Source organism: Macaca nemestrina, chromosome 17, assembly GCF_043159975.1.
Source record: "Macaca nemestrina isolate mMacNem1 chromosome 17, mMacNem.hap1, whole genome shotgun sequence".
Taxonomy (NCBI): domain Eukaryota; kingdom Metazoa; phylum Chordata; class Mammalia; order Primates; family Cercopithecidae; genus Macaca; species Macaca nemestrina.
The window spans coordinates 4502780-4523512 of record NC_092141.1 but is presented as its reverse complement, the minus strand read 5'-3'; the positions used below and the strand labels follow the sequence as shown (position 1 = coordinate 4523512).

Genomic DNA, 20733 nt, shown 5'->3' with positions numbered 1-20733 from the left:
CTGTACTCCAGCCTGGGCAACAGCACGAGACTGTCTCAAAAAAAAAAAAGAAAGAAAGAAAATGTAAGCTGTATGGATGAGACTGCAGAAACTCATCTACTGTGAAGGACCATACGAGCCAAGTGTATTAGCTGTCTAATACATATTTAGGATTATTTTGGTATAAGTCTGGATAAGGAGCAGCGAAGGGGAAGGGAGGCTGTGGTTTTTACAGGTAAGGATTTAGGCTTTTACTCTGAGTGAGGTATGCATGGTTATTGTTAGATTAGTACTAACATTTGATGTTTAATTAGTGTAAAAGGCTTTCAGAAGGTGGAAAGTATGAGTGTTAAAATTAGTCTTCAGATTACTGGTTGAAAATCAGATTGTATTTTAAGGTTAGTCATTTTTATAAAGAGGAAGTTGTTTAGCAATTCTGAATCCTATATTGTTGAAATATCAGTAGCAGATACTAGAATCCTATTAGTAATCACAAGGTAAAGTGAATTCTATTTTTTTTTTTTTTTGAGACGGAGTCTCGCTCTATTGCCCAGGCTGGAGTGCAGTGGCCGGATCTCAGCTCACTGCAAGCTTCGCCTCCCGGGTTCACGCCATTCTCCTGCCTCAGCCTCCCGAGTAGCTGGGACTACAGGCGCTCGCCACCTCGCCTGGCTAGTTTTTTGTATTTTTTTAGTAGAGACGGGGTTTCACCGTGTTAGCCAGGATGGTCTCGATCTCCTGACCTCGTGATCCGCCCATCTCGGCCTCCCAAAGTGCTGGGATTACAGGCTTGAGCCACCGCGCCCGGCGGTAAAGTGAATTCTAAAAGTGCAATCTTGAATTATTCAACGCTTGGTATCCAAATTATATGAAATATAATCATCCATTTTATGATTTTGAATAGAACTGTAGGTTGTTTTCTTAAATAAGAGTTGTTCTTCCTCCGCCTTCTCATTTTGAGTCCCTGGAATCTGTTCTATTTTTACTTGTGGATCTACATACTAAAGCTGTCTCTGATTTCATGCTCTGAAGATCAACAAGAGACCTTCTCTTGTAAGATGAGAATTGTGTAGTAGGTGACTATCAGAAGAGTAAACAAGTCTTAAGTCTGTAAACATTTTTTCAGTAAAGGCAGCGGAGTACCAGATATCTCTTGTTACTATGACTAAAGAAAGTTCAATGGTCAATTAAGCAGCTGTTTACTAGCCTTGATAAGTAATTGCTAGAAGTAATAGTAATTGTTTTCATAGTTTTACTGAAGGTTTATTTACTGTATGTGTGATTTTTTTTTTTTTTTTTTTGAGACGGAGTCTTGCTCTGTCGCCCAGGCTGGAGTGCAGTGGCCAGATCTCCGCTCACTGCAAGCTCCGCCTCCCGGGTTCATGCAACTCTCCTGCCTCAGCCTCCCGAGCAGCTGGGACTACAGGCGCCCGCCACCTCGCCCGGCTTATTTTTTTGTATTTTTAGTAGAGACGGGGTTTCACCGTGTTAGCCAGGATGGTCTCGATCTCCTGACCTCGTGATCTGCCCGTCTCGGCCTCCCAAAGTGCTGGGATTACAGGCTTGAGCCACCGCGCCCGGCCTATGTATGTGTGATTTTTAAAGTTTTAAAGGGATCAATGAAAGTAATATATGGGGAATATTTGTAAGTTACTGGAAATAAGCCAGGAATTGAATTTTTAAAAGTGCCTTTCAGAGTAAATTATATTTTCATTTTCTTTATAGAATGAAAGTGGAACAATATTGTTTAAAATTCAAATTGAGCACCATTTGTACTTTTCAGGCCATTAGAATCTGCTCGAGGCGTGTGTGGGAAATATTATTTGATTCTTTATTATATTACCTTTGGCTAAAAATTGCAGAGAAGACTTTTTGACATCCTCAAAAAAAGTAATAAACAACTCCCTGAATCTAAAATAAAAGTTGGAAAAAAGTCATGAACACTAAGTTGCTCATGAGGGGCTTGGACTTCCTTGTATTTCTGGCCACCCATTTGGTGCTGTCACTCTGTTTGTCCCTTCTGGGCTTCTTGCTTTAATGTGACATCATATCAGACTTTTAATTCTGATTAATGTATTTACAAAGCTCATTTAAAATTTTCAGTAATTATGTTTGTAATTTGAAGTTTGATTCTTTGTTTCTTAGCCACATAAGCATTTTTGAATTTTGAATTGTGGGAAATTTCTGAAGGCAGGTAAAATACTTATTTTTTAATACCTTAACTCTCATCCCTTTTATTTTTTATATATTTAGAGACAGAGTCTCACTCTGTAGCCTAGGCTGCAATGAGGTGGCACAGTCATAGCTCACTGCAGCCTCAAACCCCTGGGCTCAAGTGATCCTCCAGCCTCAGCCTCCCAGGTAGCTAGGACTATATCACCACATGGTGCACCACCACACCCAGCTAATTTTTATTTTTGTTTTTTGTAGAGATGGGGGTTTCTCACTGTGTTGCCCAGGCCAGTCTCAAACTCCTGGCCTCAGCCTCCCAAAGTGCTAGGATTACAGGTGTGAGTCACCGCACCTGACTAAGAGCTTTTTTCCTAAGGAGTTTCAGTCTTGTTGCCCAGGCTGGAGTGCAGCGGTATGATCTTGGCTCACTGCAACCTCCGCCTCCCGGATTCAAGCGATTTTCCTGCCTCAGCCTCCCGAGTAGCTGGCACTACAGGTGCCCATCCCCATACCCGATTAATTTTTTATAGTTTTAGTAGAGACGGGGTTTCACCATGTTAGTCAGGATGGTCTCAATGTCCTGACCTCGTGATCCACCTGCCTTGGCCTCCCAAAGTGCTGGGATTACAGGTGCGAGCCACCGCGCCAAGCCGGGCTTCTTGATTGTAGTTTCTTTGTGGTACACACTTTGTGTAACACTCAGTGTTAATAGCTCTAAGTACTTACACTTGATTGCTTTCTTTCTTAGTATACTATTTATTCCTCCTATGAACTTGCTTTACGATTGAGAATAACCTTGGCTCCTCCTTCAATAAATGAAGGACTTCGTGCTGTGTTAGAAACCTGTTGGAGTACCATTGTATTTGCCTGTTTTTGTCTTTTGGCAAATAGTCATTGCTTTAGTCTCCAGAGTTTGTATCTGTTGCAACTGAGGAGAAATCTACCTGTGTAAATTTTTCCACTCCTCTTGAAAAAAGGTTTGAAGAAGAGTATAGTGAAATGCCACCCAAACCAACCTTCGTATATATGAAAAGAGCGCTTGGACATAAAAAATGTTTTTTTGAGATGGAATCTCACTCTTCATCCAGGCTGGAGTCCAGTGGCATGATCTTAGCTCACTGCAACCTCCGCCTCCTGGGTTCAAGCAATTCTTCTGCCTCAGCCTCCCATGTAGCTGGGACTACACCTCAGGTGACCCACCCACCTCGGCCTCCCAAAGTGCTGGGATTACAGGCATGAGCCACCGCGCCTGGTCTGGACTTGTTATTAATATAAAATTCTAGAGCCTTTAAGCCATAGGATCATGTAAAAATTACCTTACATTGGCACTTTCAATTTAAAGTGCTGACAGATCACACGTAATCTTCAAATTTAATTCTACATTTCACAAATATTTGAGTGCCTACTTTTGTAAACATAGCAGTACATTAAAGAACAGGACATAAAAGTTTTGCTGGTACAAAGTTTTGCAGTTAGGCTGGGCGCAGTGGCTCACGCCTATAATCCCAGCACTTTGGGAGGCCGAGACGGGTGGATCACGAGGTTAGGAGATCGAGACCATCCTGGCTAACCCGGTGAAACCCCGTCTCTACTAAAAAATACAAAAAAAACTAGCCGGGCGAGGTGGCGGGCGCCTGTAGTCCCAGCTACTCGGGAGGCTGAGACAGGAGAATGGCGGGAACCCGGGAGGCGGAGCTTGCAGTGAGCTGAGATCCGGCCACTGCACTCCAGCCTGGGCGACAGAGCCAGACTCCGTCTCAAAAAAAACAAAAAAACAAAAAAAAAAACACAAAGTTTTGCAGTTAGTGTGGGAAGACAGATGATAAACTAGATAATTAAGTTAAAAATGTGGTGTATTAGGTAGTGCCCTGGAGAGAAAATAAAGCGGGAAAAGGGAATGAAAAGTTGAGGGTGGAGCATTGAGGTCTTGAAGAGCTTTCCAGGCCAAGTGAGGAACAGTACAGGGGCGCTGTGGTGGGAGAGAGGCCTGGCAGGGTCAGAGTAGCAGCAAAGGGTGTGGAGGGGAGGCTGTGTGGTTTTTGACAGGTAAGGATTTAGGCTTTTACTCAGAGGGAGGTAGCCGTGAGGTTTTTCAGCACTGGAGTGATATGACCTGATTTACATTTTAATGAGATCATTCTTGGCTGGCTATGCTGAGAATATAGACTGCACGGAGAGTCAGATGAGACATGATACTAGCTTGGACCTGTATTGGAGCCGAGGACAAAGTGGTTCGATTCTTGGGTATATTTCCTAAATAGAGCTGTTGGAATTTGCTGGTGGAATAGAATTCTTTTCCTTTTCTTTGAGACAGAATCTCGGTTTGTTGCCCAGCAGGAGTTCAGTGGCACAATCATGGCTCACCGCAGCTTCGAACCCCTGGGCTCAAGCCTCAGCTTCCCCAGTAGCTGGGACTATAGGCATGCACCACTGTACCTAATTTTTAATATTTTTTGTAGAAATGGGGTCTCACTTTGTTGCCCAGCCTGGCCTCCTAAAATGCTGGGATTACAGGTATGAGCTACTGCGCCTGGCTTAGAAGGAACACAATATTTGGAGGGTAGAGTGTGTGAGGGAGTGTGAAGGGTAGAGTGTGTGAGAGAGTGTGTCAAGGGTAGAGTGTGTGAGAGAGTGTGTCAAGGGTAGAGTGTGTGAGAGAGTGTGTCAAGGGTAGACTGTGTGAGAGAGTGTGTCAAGAGTTCAGGTTTTTGGCCTCAACACCTGAAAGGATGGAGTTGACATTAACTGAAATGGAAAAGAAAGACTGCAGGACAAGGAGGAGAGATTACCAGCGGCTCAGTTTTGAATTTGCTACTTTTGATTCGCCTGTTAGACATGGAAGTAGAGAAGTCACATAGGCAGCTTACTGTATTTGATCTGGAATTCAGTGAGGAGGTTTGGCTTAGAGATATAAAGTGGGAAATTGTTAGCATATGGATTGCATATAAACCATGAAGTTGGATGGGCTCAATAAGGGAGTAAAGGTAGATAGGTGAAGAAGATTGAGGACTAAGTCTTGGGACACACTGGCATTGAGAAGCCAGATAAATAACCAGAAGCTAGTGAAGGAGTGTGAGTGGCATCAGTGAGGTGTGAGAGGAGGCAATCCAGAATGCCATGGCCTGTAAGCCAAGTGAAGAAAGCTTCAAGGGAAGAGAGATCAGCTGTGTCAAAGAGTTTGGATAAGATAAGGACGGATGAGTGACCACTAGAGGTGAATGGTACTTTGAGAAAGGCAGTTGCACTGGATGGATTGGTATGAGCCTGAGAGAATGGAAGGAGAGCAAGTGGAGATAAGGAATGAAGACAACTCCTAAAGTTGTACTGTAAAGGGGTGTTGAGAAATGGTGCAGTAACTGGAGGACTTGTGGGCTTCATTTGTGTGTGTGTGCATCTGCGTGTGTGTGTAAAGGTTGGAGAACTGCTAGTAGCATGCTTGATGCTGATGGGATTGAATTTAGTAGAGAGAAGAACTGATGACACAGGAGAGGGTAGGAATTTCTGGCGCAGTGTCTTTGAGGACATCTGAGTGGGGAGAATGAGATGAGATCTAATTACTGGTCAGTTTGGAAGCCTTATTAGGAGCAAGGGCAGTTGATCCAGAGAAACATGAGAGAAGGTAGAAAAGTAAATACATCGGCAGAGATTCAGGTTAGAAGATACGTCCGGGTAAAATGGGGAACATTTTCATACTTATCTCATTATTTTTGTGAGTATTAAGTTTAATACTTATAAAGGGATGATTACAGAACATAGTACTCAGTAAGTGTTGACAAATTGTTAAGTTTGTAATATTTATAAAGTTACAATGTGATTTACATGACCAGCTTCTTTCAGTGTGTGACTAATACTCTGAAAATACTGGCTTTTCATTTGAGCCAGATGGCTCAGTCAGTAATTTCTAGTTGCCATCTTTTTTTTTTTTTTTTGTAAAGGCACTGGGCACCAAAGGTGCTACTCACACAGAATATCAACTTGAAACTCACCCTGGAAAGACAAGATTTTCGTAGTTCTAATCAGAAACATTGTAATTTTGTTATGTTCATGTTATGGTATTGAAGGTGATTTTTTTGTTTTTGTTTTTTTAAATATGTGAATAAAGGGGCCGGGTGTGGAAGGCCGAAATGGGAGGGTCACTTGAGACCAGGAGTTTAAGAACAGCCTGGTGAACACTGTGAGACCCCCATCTCTATTTAAGAAAAAAATAAAAAATAAATAGTATGTTGGATATTAGTTCGTTCTCATGTTACTGTAAAGAATTGCCCGAGACTGGATAATTTATAAAGGAAAGAGGTTTAATTCACTCACAGTTCTGCATGGCTGGGGAGGCCTCAGGAAACTTAAAATCAAGGCAGAAAGGGAAGCAAACATCCGTGCTCAACATGGCGGCAGGACAGAGAGGTGCAATGTGAAGCGGGGAAAAGCCCCTTTATAACATCATCAGATCTCGCGAGAACGCACTATCACGAGACTAGCATGGGTGAACGCCCCCATGATCTAATCACAGCCCATGAGGTTTCCCCCCCTCAACGTGTGGGGATTACATTTAGGATTACATTTCAAGATGAGATTTTGGGCAGGAACACAGCCAAACCGTATCATGTGGGTAAAAATTCCTTTAGTAAAGTTGTAACATTGTCTGATGGAAAAGGGGATTTGTTTTCATTTTGGTTAGAACAGAAGTAGTAAAGAAATCACGTATCCATATATACGGTAATTGTAGTTTTAGGACCAGTTGTAAAGTTAGTGCAGATAAAGTGGGAACATTAGAAGGAGAGTTGGAACCAAGAGGTACCTGGAAAATCTACTCAAAACTCTCACTGGATTTAAGTATATTCCTATTTTGAAAATTCAGTAGATATGTTCTCTAAGAACATCAGAACCTCAGTATCAGTTTAGGGCAAGATGGAGGATGGAAGAATGAAAGAGGGGATATAAAGAAGTTTTATTAGGTTGGGCATGGTGGCTCATGCCTGTTACCCCAACATTTTGGGAGGCCAAAGTATGAGATCACTTGAGCCCAGGAATTTGAGACCAGTCTGGGCAACATAGGGGAGACCCTGTTTGTACCAACAGTTAAAAAAAAAATAGCCACATGCACCTGTGTTGCCAGCTAATCAGGAAGCTGAGGTGAGAGGATAGCTTGAGCTCAGGGCTGCAGTGAGCTATATGACTGCACCACTGCACTCCAGCCTGTGTAACCCCAGGCGGAGAGAAGTGAGACTCCATTAAAAGAAGGAAAAGAAAAGAAAAAGGAAAAGAGAGAAGGAATAAATTTTATTGTTATTTTAAGAAAATTTGGCTTTGGCTTTTTTTTTTTTTGAGACGCAGTTTTGCTCTTGTTGCCCAGGCTGGAGCGCAATGGCATGATCTCGGCTCACCACAACCTCCACCTCCTGGGTTCAAGTGATTCTGCTGCCTCAGCCTCCCGAGTAGCTGGGATTACAGGCATGCGCCACCACGCCTGGCTAATTTTGTATTTTTAATAGAGGTGTGGTTTCTCCATGTTGGTCAGGCTGGTCTCAAACTCCCAACCTCAGGTGATCTGCCCAAAAGAGTTAAGAATGAGTTAAGAGCTTGGACCAGGTGTGATGGCTCATGCCTGCAATCCCAGCACTTTGGGAGGCCAAGGCAGGTGGATCATCTGAGGTCAGGAGTTCAAGACCAGCCTGGCCAACATGCTGAAACCCCATCTCTACTAAATACAAAAAATTAGCTGGCTGTGGTGGCAGGTGCCTGTAATCCCAGCTACTCGGGAGGCTGAGGCAGGAGAATCACTTGAACCCGGGAGTTGGAGGTTGCAGTGAGCCGAGATCATGCCACTGCACTCCAGCCTGGGCAACAAGAGTGAAACTCCATATGAAAAAAACTCTCAGCTGGGTGCGGTGACTCACACCTGTAATCCTAGCACTTTGGGAGGCTGAGGCCAGGAGTTAAATATTTTGACTCCTACTCCAGATCATCAAATTGTTTTGAGAGTAAATGAGTTGAAGCACGCATACTGCCTAGTTAGACCAGTGTCTGAGATAAATACAATACAGAGTTTGCTATTATAATTTAGAATTTTTATTGAGTATACTCTGCTGTCTATGCACAGTTGGCTCAGGAAATGAATTGGGAAGCTTTTCTGTTTCATAGGATAGTTTAATAAAAGAATTGAAATTACTCTTTACTTACTATGAAAATGTCTGAGACTGGTATTTGGAGTGGGTGGGGAGCTAACTGTGTAACTCATGCGAATGTTCAGAAGTTATTGAAGTATTTTCTAATTCTATTAGATGCTTTTGACAATTTATATTTTCCTAGAAAATCATCCATTGTATCTACATTTAAAATTTAGCAGCTTAGGATTTACTGCAAATGTATTTTATGCTTATTTTGATTTCTTCTCTATTATCTTACTTCCTTTTCAGTCCCTCATTTCATATAATTGTCGTTTTAGTCCAGCTAATAGTTTGTCTGTTTTATTTTCCCCTCCCATCAAAATATAGCGCCTAGGTTTTTTTTTTTTGAGATGGAGTCTCACTCTGTCACCCAGGCTGGAGTTCAGTGGTGCGATCTCAGCTCACTGCAACCTCCGCCTCCCAGGTTCAAGTGATTCTCCTGCCTCAGCCTCCCGAGTAGCTGGGACTACAGCCACGTGCCAGCATGCCTGGCTAATTTTTTGTATTTATAGTAGAGATGGGGTTTCACCGTGTTAGCCAGGATGGTCTTGATCTCCTGCCCTCGTGATCTGACCGCCTCGGCCTCCCAGAGTGCTGGGATTACAGGCATGAGCCACTGTGCCCGGCCGCTCCTAGGTTTTAGAATTAATTCTGCAGGCTTCTGTTCTCTTACTTGAGTAACTTTGAATTCCCTTTATCTGATTTTTAAACGTTTATTTTTTAACCTTGAGTTGAATGCTCATTTAATTCTTGCTCGGTTGAAGGTGTTTAGGCTGTGGCTCTTCCTCTGAGTATAACTTTATTAGTGTACCAAAGGTTTTTTCTCTTTCTTTCTTTCTTTCTTTTTTTTTTTTTGAGACGGAGTTTCATTCTTGTTGCCCAGGCTGGAGTGCAATGGCGTGATCTCGGCTCACTGCAACCTCCACTTCCTGGGTTCAAACGACTCTCCTGCCTCAGCCTCCCGAGTAGCTGGGATTACAGGCATGCGCCACCACGCCCGGCTAATTTTGTATTTTTAGTAGAGTCAGGGTTTCACTATGTTGACCAGGCTGGTTTCGAACCCCTGACATCAGGTGATCCACCTGTCTCAACCTCCCAAAGTGCTGAGATTACAGACGTGAGCCACTGTGCCCACTTTCTTTTTCCTTTTCTTTCTTTCTTTCTTTTTTTTTGAGACAATGTCTCCTGCTGTTACACAGATTAGAGTATAGTGGTGTGAACACAACTGATTACAGCCTTGACCTCCTGGGCTCAAGGGATCCTCCCACCTTAACCTCTCAAGTAGCTAGGACTACAGGCATGCGCCAGGATGCCCCCCTAACTTTTTGTATTGTTTGTAGAGACAGGGTTTTGCCATATTGCCCAGGCTGGTCTTGAACTCCTGAGCTCAAGCAGTCTGCCTGCCTCAGCCTCCCAAAGTGCTGAGATTACAGGCATGAGCCACTGGGCCCAGTCGTACCAGAGATTTTTATATGGGCAGTTTTTATCATTATTATTTTCTTGGTAATCTCTATTGATTTTGATTTACATTACTCTATTCAATTACTTGAAGTAATTTAAGGAGAGACAGTACATAACTGTCAAGTCTACTGCATTAAGGGGAGTAACTTCATTGTTTAATTCTCAGATTGTGGTATAGACTATTTCTGCTTTCTTGAAATGTTTGAGGTGTTAATGGCCTAAATAGATGATCAGTTTTTATAACTGTTGCATAGAGACTTGATCTCATTCTTTCATATGTTCAGCCATTTTGTCGTTTATGTATTTGATCTTTCAGGAAATGGTAATCCTCTTATATTCTTACTTCTGCCTAAAGATTTTTCTTATATTTCTTTAAAATTTTTGTTCTGGCCGGGCGCAGTGGCTCACATGTAATCCCAGCCTGGCCAAAATGGTGAAACGTCGCCTCTACTAAAAATACAGAAATTAGCTGGGTGTGGTGGTGCATGCCTGTAATCCTAGCTACTCTGGAGGCTGAGGCAGGAGAATCCCTTGAACCCGGGAGGCGGAGGTTGCAGTGAGCCTCACACCATTGTACTCGAGCCTGGGCGACAGAGCAAGACCCCGTCTCAAAAAAAAAAAAAGAAGTTTTTGTTCTAACTATGTATTATGAAGATTTTGGTGTATATAGTTTTATAACATCTCTTTATAGATTGTAATCTTGATCATTATAAGAAATGACCCTTTTCTGCCTCCTTTAATTTTTCAGTTTGAATTCAACTGGTTTTAAAAGGGTGTTTATACTTGCTAGATATACTTTTATCTAACCTTTTACTTTAACTTATCAAAGTCTCTATTTTAGGTTTGTGTCTTGTAGACCCTTGTAGTTGGATCAAGGTTAGTCTTGACTCAATTTGAGATGCTTTTAATCATTTACATTAATGTTGCATATTTTGCTTTGCTTATATAATATTAGTGTATTTGTTTTGTTGTCATCTATAGTTCGCTTTTGGTTTTCTTTCTTTTCTTTTCTTTTTTTTTTGAGGCAGAGTCTAGCTCTGTTGCCCAGGCTGGAGTGCAGTGGCGTGATCTCGGGCTCACTGTAACCTCCGTCTCCGGGGTTCAAGTGATTCTCCTGCCTCAGCCTCCCGAGTAGCTGAGACTACAGGCGCCTACCACCATGCCCAGCTAATTTTTTGTATTTTTAGTAGAGACCGGGTTTCATCATGTTGGCCAGGCTGGTCCTGAACTCCTGACCTCAAGTGATCTGCCCGCCTCGGCCTTCCAAAGTGCTGGGATTACAGGGGTGAGCTAGAGCCTCTGGCCTAGTTTTCTTCTTTTAAACTACATGGTTTTCTTTATTTGCTTTCCCTTCTCTCTTATATACTGTATTTCGTTATGTCTCAGATACCATTGGTGGTTGTGTGCTTCGTTATTTTGTATACCATTAATACAGTTAAATGCTGTCAAAGTATGACATTCCATTGATTGAAATATGCATGCTGATTTCAGATAGACAAATGTGAAAAAGGTACATCTTAGAATAAACATGGTAGTTTGTAGTTTTGTGGGTATTATAAAGCTTTAGCTTTAATATATTTAAATCTATTGTGTTGATCAAATAGTTTTTTCAGGAGTGGTTGAGTGCTCTTATGTTTAAAAATGTCTGTTAGTGGCTTTCACAAGCAAAATGATGTTTTGGCTGGTTACAGAATTTTTGGGCTACATTTCCCTTTCCCTTAATACCCAGCAGACACTGTTCCATTATCTTCTGGCATCTAGGGTTACTCTAGAAAAGTCTGGGCCAGCCTGACTGTTTTTTTCCCTTTGTAGGTGACCTACTTCTGCCTGAGTATTGCTAGAATTCTTTCTTTATCCTTGAAGTTCAGTAACTTCATCAGGATATAACTCGGTCTTGGTGTGATTCTCTATTACATTTTCCTGTTAAATGGTAAGCCATTCAAACTGCAGATTCAGGAATATTTTCTTATATACCTTTTAATATGATTCATTTTTATTTTTCTTTACTCAAGAAACATCAGTTTTACGATAGTTTGTCTTTATTTCCTGTCTTCCATTTCATTAGTTTTCTAAATGCTTCTTTGTTCTTTTCTGCTGTGCTCGATGTAATTTTCTTGAGATTTTGTTTGATACCATGTTTTCATCAGTATCAGGTTGACTACTTCCTATATGTGATGTGGTTTTCATTTTGCCAGTGGCTTCAGTACTTCATTCAATTTTATATATTTATGTCTGTGAGTTGTTCTTTCAACTTGTCTCATTTATTTCCCTCTTTTTAAAAAAGCTTTTACTTAACAGTGAAACAGGTAAAACCACCTGTCATCCCAGCACTTTGGGATGTTGAGGCAGGTGGATCACTTGAGGTCAGGAGTTCGAGACCAGCCTGGCCAACATGGTGAAACCCGTCTCTACTAAAAATACAAAAATTAGCCGGGCGTGGTGGTGGGCGCCTGTAATCCTAGCTACTCGGGAGGCTGAGGCAGGAGAATCGTTTGAACTGGGGAGGCAGAAGTTTCCGTGAGCTGAGATTGTGCCACTGCACTCCAGCTTGGGCGACAGAGACTCCCTCTCAAAAACAAACAAACAGGTAAAACCACATTGTTTTTGAGCAGATGGGTTAAAACCAGTTACACAGTGGCTAATATTAAAATTTACTCTCTAAGAAGTGATGAGTAAAATGGTTTTATCAAGTCTTGAGTTTTATTAATGGCATGAAATATAGAAAAGCCATTATTTGCAGGCTTAGATATACTGTTTTTTGCAGTTGGATAAACTTTTGTACACAGTAGAAATCTGATTTTGCTATGTGTTTTTGTTTATGAGGGAGAAGTGTTCAATGACTTTTTCCCCTGTCATTGAAAATCTATTGAAGATTTTTTTTTCATTCAGTGAGTTACAAAATATACTAGAAAAATATAATGGAAATGTGCCTTGCGTAGTGGCTTATGCCTGTAATCCCAGCACTTTAGAAGGCCAAGGCAGGTGGATGGCTTGAGCCTAGGAGCCTAGGCTGCAGTGAGCCATGATCATGCCATTGTACTCCAGCCTGGGCAACAGAGTGAGACCCTGTCCAAAAAAAAAAAAAAAAAAATTTCATGGAAATTATAACATGTTCTGCCATTCATGTGCCACAATTCAAGACCTGCTATGTGATTTTCTCGTGAATGCCAGTCGCCTCTTTGTTTTATTCTGAAGAAATGAAGGTGATCAGTGATAAGCCCCCTGGTCTTCATTCAGGGCTGAAGGGAATAGTGAAAATTGTGAACGTGTGCAACTTGTGGTTACTGAGACTTTCACTGCGATTTATGCAAAAGGTGTAAGTCTTTTAATTTTTTTTTTTTGAAACAGAGTCTCTGTCACCCAGGCTGGAGTGCAGTGGCACGATCTCAGCTCACTGCAACCTCTGCCTCCTGGGTTCAAGAGATTCTCCTGCCTCTGCTTCCCGAGTAGCTGGGACCACAGGCGCATGCCACCACACTTGGCTAATTTTTAGTATTTTTAGTAGAGACAAGGTTTCACTGTGTTAGCGAGGATGGTCTCGATCTCCTGACCCCGTGATCCGCCTGCCTCAGCCTCCCAAAGTGCTGGGATTACAGGTGTGAGCCATCACACCTGGCTAGCACCCAGCTGATTTTTGTATTTTTAGTAGAGATGGGGTTTCACCATGTTGGCCAGGCTGGTCTCGAACTCGTGAGATCAGGTGATCTGCCTGCCTCGGCCTCCCAAAGTGCTGGGATTACAGACATGAGCCACCGCGCCCAGCCCGTCTTTTACATTTTAAATAGTTTAGCTGTTTGGAGAACAGGTTCTCCCGTAAGTTTTTTTCTTCTCTTCCTTTTTTTGAAATGATTCTTTACATTACTTTTGATGTTAACAAAGGTTATTTCAGTAGACTTGCACATTTAGAGTATGCCAGCAACTTACTCAATATTGCGATAGGTGGAATTTACGGTCTAGTGTCTGAATTGTAGCTTATCCTCAACCATCAAAATTGTTATCCAAATTTCTTGTGTTCCAAACTTAAGGATTGTTGTGTTTCACTGCCAGTGACATGGCTTTTTCCTAAAGTGATACATATTTTTAAGTAATTCATTTATTGGGCAAATATTTACTGCCAGAGACTGTCACAGGTCCTGGGGCTATATCAGTAAATAAACGAAAACCCTTGTTCTTATAGAACTTGCATTGTAGTCAGGGTAGGAGAAAGAAGAATTAATAGAAAGTGTAGAGTGCTGTGTGGAAACTAGAACAGGCAAAGAAGATAAAATAAGGAGTGTGTAAGGGGGTGGGGTTTCATTAAAAATAGGGTGACAGTGGACCGAGGAACTCAGGTAAAGGAGTGAATCATGTAGAGGTTAGGTACAGCAAGCACAAAGGCCCTGAAAGGGGGCTGACCTGAATGCTGGAGGGAGGTGGCAGAGCAGTTAGCTGAAGGTTGGAGAGAGATGCTGGTTAATTCTGAAGGACCCTATAGGCCACCATACAGGCCACTACTCTGAGTGAGAATGGGAAGCCGTTGGTATAGTGACATGACGTGACTCACGTTTTTCCAGGGTTACTTCTGCCTGCTGGGTTGAGAGTAGATACAATAGGGAAGGTATTTTCCATAGTACCCCAGCACACGTATTTTATTAAACGTTTATAGCTGAAATGAAAGCTTCACCAACAATATCCCTATTTTATTTTTCATTTCCGTTAGGAAAAATAGGTGCTGGTTATGTCCCACTAGATCTGTTTCATGACTGTGTGACTTAAGGTTGAAAAATACTGCCAGATAGGATATAGCCTCTGACTTAGTGGACAAGAAGTAAAATTGAGGTTTGTGTATGAAAGCAAAGTGAACACAATGTAAAATAAAAAAAAGAATAAAAACTTAAAAATCAACATTATATATATATGTGTATATACTTAGCTTTAAAAAACCCAAATAATCAAATAGCAGTGATTCTAGAGGCCTAACAGTGAACAATGCATTCAGTGAAGGATAATGAAGAATTCCCCAGAGGCAATTGCTTTTAAAACCTTTCAGGTTCAAATCTCCTGGGGGCTTAACTCCATGCTTCTAAATAATATATTTATAGTGTTTATTTTTTGGTTTATCAACTTTAGACATTCTCTGTTGACTTCTTGCTATGACAGATGTTTTCAGTCCCACTTCTCACTACTGACCTTCCTCGTACGACGGTCACTGAACTGGCGCCTCTCTGGGGTTCTGCCCAGAAGATTAGCCTTCCTCCTTCGCTGCAGCTCCTCTGTGAGTATTCTGCTCTCTGCTCCCTCCACTCTGCTCGCTCAGTTCACGTTCTTCCATCGTTTTCATCTTTCAGAGCCATGGGCAATCCACCTGGTCTTTTTAATAAATATTTTACATTAAAAAGTTATTTTTAAATTTCTTTAGAAAAATTTAACTTCTTAGGAGGGAGAAGAGATGAGCACATGTGCCCACACTGACACCTTAAACTAGAAGACAAGATTCGGCCAAAGCTTTTTGTTGTCAAAAGTGTGTAGTGTACGTGTTTTAAGAGTTAGATATATTTAGAATATCTTTTAAAAAATTGTGAATATTTCCCCATGTCCTGAAATGCTCTTTTAAAGTGTTTTAAATAGATGCAGAGCATTCTTGCATATGCTGGTACTATCATATTCCCCACATCTTGACTTCTGGGTTTTCAAATTATAATTGTAAACCACTTAAATTATAACTAATGCTTCTGTGGATTTTCCTTATGAAAACATTTATACATAATCCTTGATTATTTCTCTTCAGATAAATTTCTGTTCATTTCTTAGTCAAGGAAAATAAATATTTTTGAGGTTCTTCATAAATATTACTGATTGCCTTCTAGAAAGGCTTTGCTAATTTGTATTTCCACTATTAACTGTATCAAAGTGCCACTTTTTATTGTGTTCTTAATACCACCAGGAACTTTAAAAAAATGTTTGATTCTGCTAGGTAAAAAGAATTATTTTAAAAATTCCCGAGAAAGGTGAACACCTTGACAGTTTTGAATTTGTGTCTCTGTGTGTGTGTGTGTGTGTGTGTGTGTGTGTGTGTGAGAAAGGTTTATGTGAGCAATTATTTGCCTTTTAATTTTTCATGACTATTTTGGCATTTAGAAATTTTTTTTGGGGGGGGCAGGGCACAGTGGCTCATCATGCCTGTAATCCTAGCACTTTGAGAGGCCAAGGTGGGTAGATCTCTTGAGGTCAGGAGTTGGAAACCAGTCTGGCCAACATGGTGAAACCCTGTCTCGAATGAATGAATGAATGAATGAATGGTATTTATTTTTTTGAGATGGATTTTCACTCTTGTTGTCCAGGCTGGAGTGCAATGGTGCTATCTTGGCTCACGGCAACCTCTGCCTCCCAGGTTCAAGCAATTCTCCTGACTCAGCCTCCCAAGTAGCTGGGATTACAGGCTTGTGCAACCACACCTGGCTAATTTTTGTGTTTTCAGTAGAGACCGTGTTTCACCACATTGGCCAGGCTGGTCTCGAACTCCTGACCTCAGGTGATCCTCCCACCTCGGCCTCCCAAAGTGCTGGGATAACAGGCGTGAGCCACTGCGTCTGGCCGAAATTTTATTTTTTTAAATCATCCAATTAAGTAGGCTTTCCATTTATTTTTTTGACACTTAGACTAATGTTTCCCATTCCTAAAATCAAGTAAGACTGTGAAAAATTTGAAGATAGCTTTGAATTTGGAGTGGGGTATGGAAAAGTGCCTGGGAGAAACTTGGCAACAGTTGATCTAGAAACAGTTGGGCTTTGGCTTGTGTTAGAAATCTGCTGTCATTTAGATTTTCGATTGTTGCTGTCTTCATGTTTCCTGTTGCCTCATACCGTAGAAGGTGTTAAATTGTTAGACACTTCCATGAGTGTACTTCATACATGTAAAACATTGTAGACTCATGAGACGTAACTCATTGCTCTGGGTAGTCTAGCTAAACTAGTCTTTCCACTCAGAGAGCATGATACTTAAGCGTTCTTCCAGTGAGTCATGAATTGTCATCAGGGAATTGCTCAATATTTGGCTTAATTCCATTAGGAATTGCTACTGGTGATAGTTTAGTCCTTATTTAGTTTTAGTCTAAGAGAACCTTACTGACATTACTATAAATCTTAAGGGAAAAAAAGCATACCTTTAAACAAGCCTAATGGCAATGGACTAGTCAGGATAGTAAGAAAAAGTTACACTGGGAAGAGAGAGATGGTTTATGAATTGGTTACAAAAGATACTTCAGTATTATTTTGAAGACAACCCTGATTTCAGTCGTGGTTGAAATCCTTAATCAACCACAAAAATGTCTTACATTTTAAATATATTAAAGTCCTTAAATTATGGAAATAGTATCTTCTAAGAAGTTGATTAATAGTAGAAAGAAGAGTCTCAGTCTTTTTTTGTTTTTTTGAGAGGGAGTCTCATTCGCCCAGGCTGGAGTGCAGTGGTACCATCTGAGCTCACTACAACCTCTGCCTCCCAGGGTCAAGCAATCCATCTACCTCAGCCTCCCTATTAATTGAGACCACAGGCACATGCCATCATGCCCAGCTAATTTTTTTTTTTTTTTGAGACGGAATCTCGCTCTCTCACCAGGCTAGAGTGCAGTGGTGTGATCGCGGCTCACTGCAACCTCCGCCTCCCGTGTTCAAGCGACTCTCCTGCCTCAGCTTCCTGAGTAGCTGAGACCACAGGCACGCACCACCACACCCAGCTAATTTTTGTATTTTTAGTAGAGATGGGGGGGTTTGTTTCACCATGTTCGCCAGGCTGGTCTCGAACTCCTGACCTCAGGTGCTCCACTCACCTCAGCCTCCCAAAGTGCTGGGATTACAGGCGTGAGCCACTGCACCCAGCCCCGGCTAATTTTTTTTGAAAAGTTTTTTGTAGAGACTGGGTTTAGCCATGTTGCCGAGACTGGTCTTAAATTCCCAGGTTCAAGTGATCCACTTGATTCGAACTCCTGGGCTCAGAACTGGTCCCAGACTGGTCTCGAACTCTTGGGTTAAAGCGATCCACTCAACTCAGCCTCTCAAAGTGCTGGGATTACAGGTGTGAGCTGGTGTGCCCAGCCTCAGTCTCATTTCACCTGAATACAATAATGTATGGTTTTGGTGTATTTTTTTCCCACCTCTGCCTCCCGGGTTCGAGCAATTCTCCTGCCTCAGCCTCCAGAGTAGCTGGGACTACAGGCACACGCCACCACGCCTGATTAATTTTTTGTATTTTTGTAGAGACGGGGTTTCACCATGTTGCCCAGGCTGGTCTTGAACTCCTGAGCTCAGGCAATCCACCTGCCTCCGCCTCCGTAAGTGCTGGGATTACAGGTGTGAGCCACCACACCAGGCCGCCATTGTCATTTTTTAATGCAGCACAGAAGCCCATCAAGTGGTAGTCACATAATTTCCTAATTTAATTTTGAAAAAATTTTAGATGAATTCCAATTTTCTATGTGCTTAGGTTTCTTTTATAAGTTTGAATAAATGTATAAATAATTTCAGGGTTATTTTATGGGTTCTTGGTATGTCATGCAGATAAATTGTTGTAAATGGAGTAAGATACAGAGGAATGCAAAAGAAGCTAAGAAGCAAGCGTGACAGCATCCTCTTTATTGCGTTCTCTGCAGTAGTCAGGGTATAGGGCAATGAATTCAGATCAGAATCATAGACTTTATTGTATCTCTTGTTAGCCAAAATATTTAAGTTATCTGACATTTACTAGGTCTATTAAATCACCCAAGGGAAGAACTTTTTTTTGTATGCATAGGTAGTAAAGGGCTTTTGCAAAAAATCCAATATGTTGATATTTTAGACATCATAAAATAATATACACCGTGTACATTTACTTTAAAAATTAACTTGTGAAAAGCATTTCTCATTTTGTTCACTTAATTTTTAAAGAGAGCCAGACTAGTTTATCTTAATATATGGGTTCTCTGCTGGGAGAACCAGATTAACCATCATTCTAGTCAAGGCTTAAGTTTCCATTCTGTAAAATAATGACTTGCAACTTGGTGGAATTTGATATTCTTTCCAAAACTAAGAAGTTCGGAGTTATTTCTACTATCTGTTTCTTTAACAGTGAGACTGAGCATATCGGCCTACTTGCACTGCACATGGGCCAAAATGGGCCTGTCATAGGAGAAACTCTACAGAAAGGAAAGGAGAAAGGGTTCCTGCAGAAGGAAGAGGAGGGCAGATTTGTTCTCAGAGGTCAGTTATATTAAGGCAAGGATGGCAGATGTCTCATCATGGATTTATTTGGCGGGTGTGGCTGCTGAGTACTGTATTGGGAGGAATCTTAAGTACATGGTAGATTATTAATGGTGCCTTCTTTGGGTGTGGGCTGCATCGAAGGCTTGAGGGTGATTCAGAGTAATGACACAGTCCATCTATATTTTAGGATCTGCCACACAAGGAGGTGGGAATATGCTTGGCTTCCATTTGATGTGTCCCACACTTCAGATTTGTATATCGGACTTTTTAACTCCTCCATTGTACTCTTCCCCCCTTCTCACTACTGCACTTAACTATTAATAAACAAACACACAAACCGGTAATTCCTCATCCCTCTTTATCCCCAGCCCCTGGCAACCCCCATTCTATTTTCTGTCTCTGAATTTAACTTCTCAAGGTATTTTCTTTTTCTTTCTTTCTTTCTTTTTTTTTTTTTAATTGCGACAGAGTCTCACTCTGTTTCCCGGGCTGGAGCGCAGTGGCGCGATCTTGGCTCACTACGACTTCTTGTTCCCGGTTCTAAGTGAATCTCCTGCCTCAGCCTCCCAAGTGGCCGGATCAGGGGTGCCCGCTACTATGCCTGGCTAGTTTTTTTTGTTTGTTTGTTTTTGTTTTTTGAGACAGAGTCTTGCTCTGTCACCCAGGCTGGAGTGCAATGGCGTGATCTTGGCTCACTGCAACCTCTGCCTCCTGGGTTGAAGTGATTCTCCCTGCCTCGGCCTCCCGAGTAGCTGGGATTACAGACATGAGCCTATAATAGACATGCCTGGCTAATTTTGTATTTTTAGTAGAGACAGGGCTTGGCCATGTTGGTCAGGCGGGCCTTGAACTCCTGACCTGAGGTGATCCACCTGCCTCGGCCTCCCAAAGTGCTGAGATTACAGGTGTGAGCCACCGCACCCGGTCAATTTTTGTATTTTAGTAGAGACGTGGTTTCGCCATGTTGGCCTGGCTGGTTTCAAACTTCTGACCTCAGGTGATCCACCCGCCTTGGCCTCCCAAGTGCTGGGATTACAGGTGTGAGCCACCATGCCTGGCCACAAGGTATTTTCATGTAAGTGGAATCATACAATATTTATCCTTTTGTATCTGGCTTATTTCACTTAGCATAATATTTTCAAGTTCGTTCACGTTGTAGAATGTATCATAGTTTCATTCCTTTTTAAAGCTGAATAACGTCCCGTTGTATGTGTATATACTATACTACACATTTTGTTTATCCATTCTTCTATTGGTTGACATGGGTTATTTCCACATTTGGACTGTTGTGAAAAATGCTGCTTTGAACATTGGTGTGCAAACATCTGTTTGAGCCCCTGCATTAATTCTTTTTCATATATAACCAGAAGTGAAATTGCTGGATCATATGGTAATTCTAAGTTTAATATTTTGAGGACATGCCATACTGCCTTTCACAATGGTTACATCCTTGTACATTCCCATTAGCAATGCACAGGGTTCTAATTTCTCTGCATTCTTGTCAACACTTGTCATTTTCTGTGTGTGTGTTTAATAATAGCAATTCTAATTGGTGTGAAGTGGTATCTCATTGTGGTTTTGAATTTCTTCTATTATTAGTGATACTGAGCATCTTTGCATTGTGCTTGTTGACCAGCCATCTTTTCATCTTTGGAGAAATGCCTATTCAAGTCATTTGCCCATTTTTGCATTGGTTTTGTTGTTGTTATTGAGTTGTATGAGTTCTTTTTGTATTCTGGATA

At 41.6% G+C, this 20733-nt stretch overlaps 1 protein-coding gene across 2 annotated transcripts in view; it reads left to right on the top strand.

Moving 5' to 3' along the window:
• LOC105472134 (ubiquitin conjugating enzyme E2 G1) overlaps positions 1-20733 on the top strand; it is a 103295-nt gene that overhangs the window by 20087 nt on the left and 62475 nt on the right. The window contains exon 1 of one of the 2 annotated variants that reach the window (XM_071082177.1): positions 18789-18988. The exons of the other annotated variant lie outside the window; for it this stretch is intronic. Coding sequence (XP_070938278.1) covers positions 18892-18988 — 97 coding nt within the window. The 5' untranslated portion in view covers positions 18789-18891. Of the gene's footprint in view, positions 1-18788; positions 18989-20733 lie in introns of those variants that run through there. 2 annotated transcript variants of the gene reach the window in all.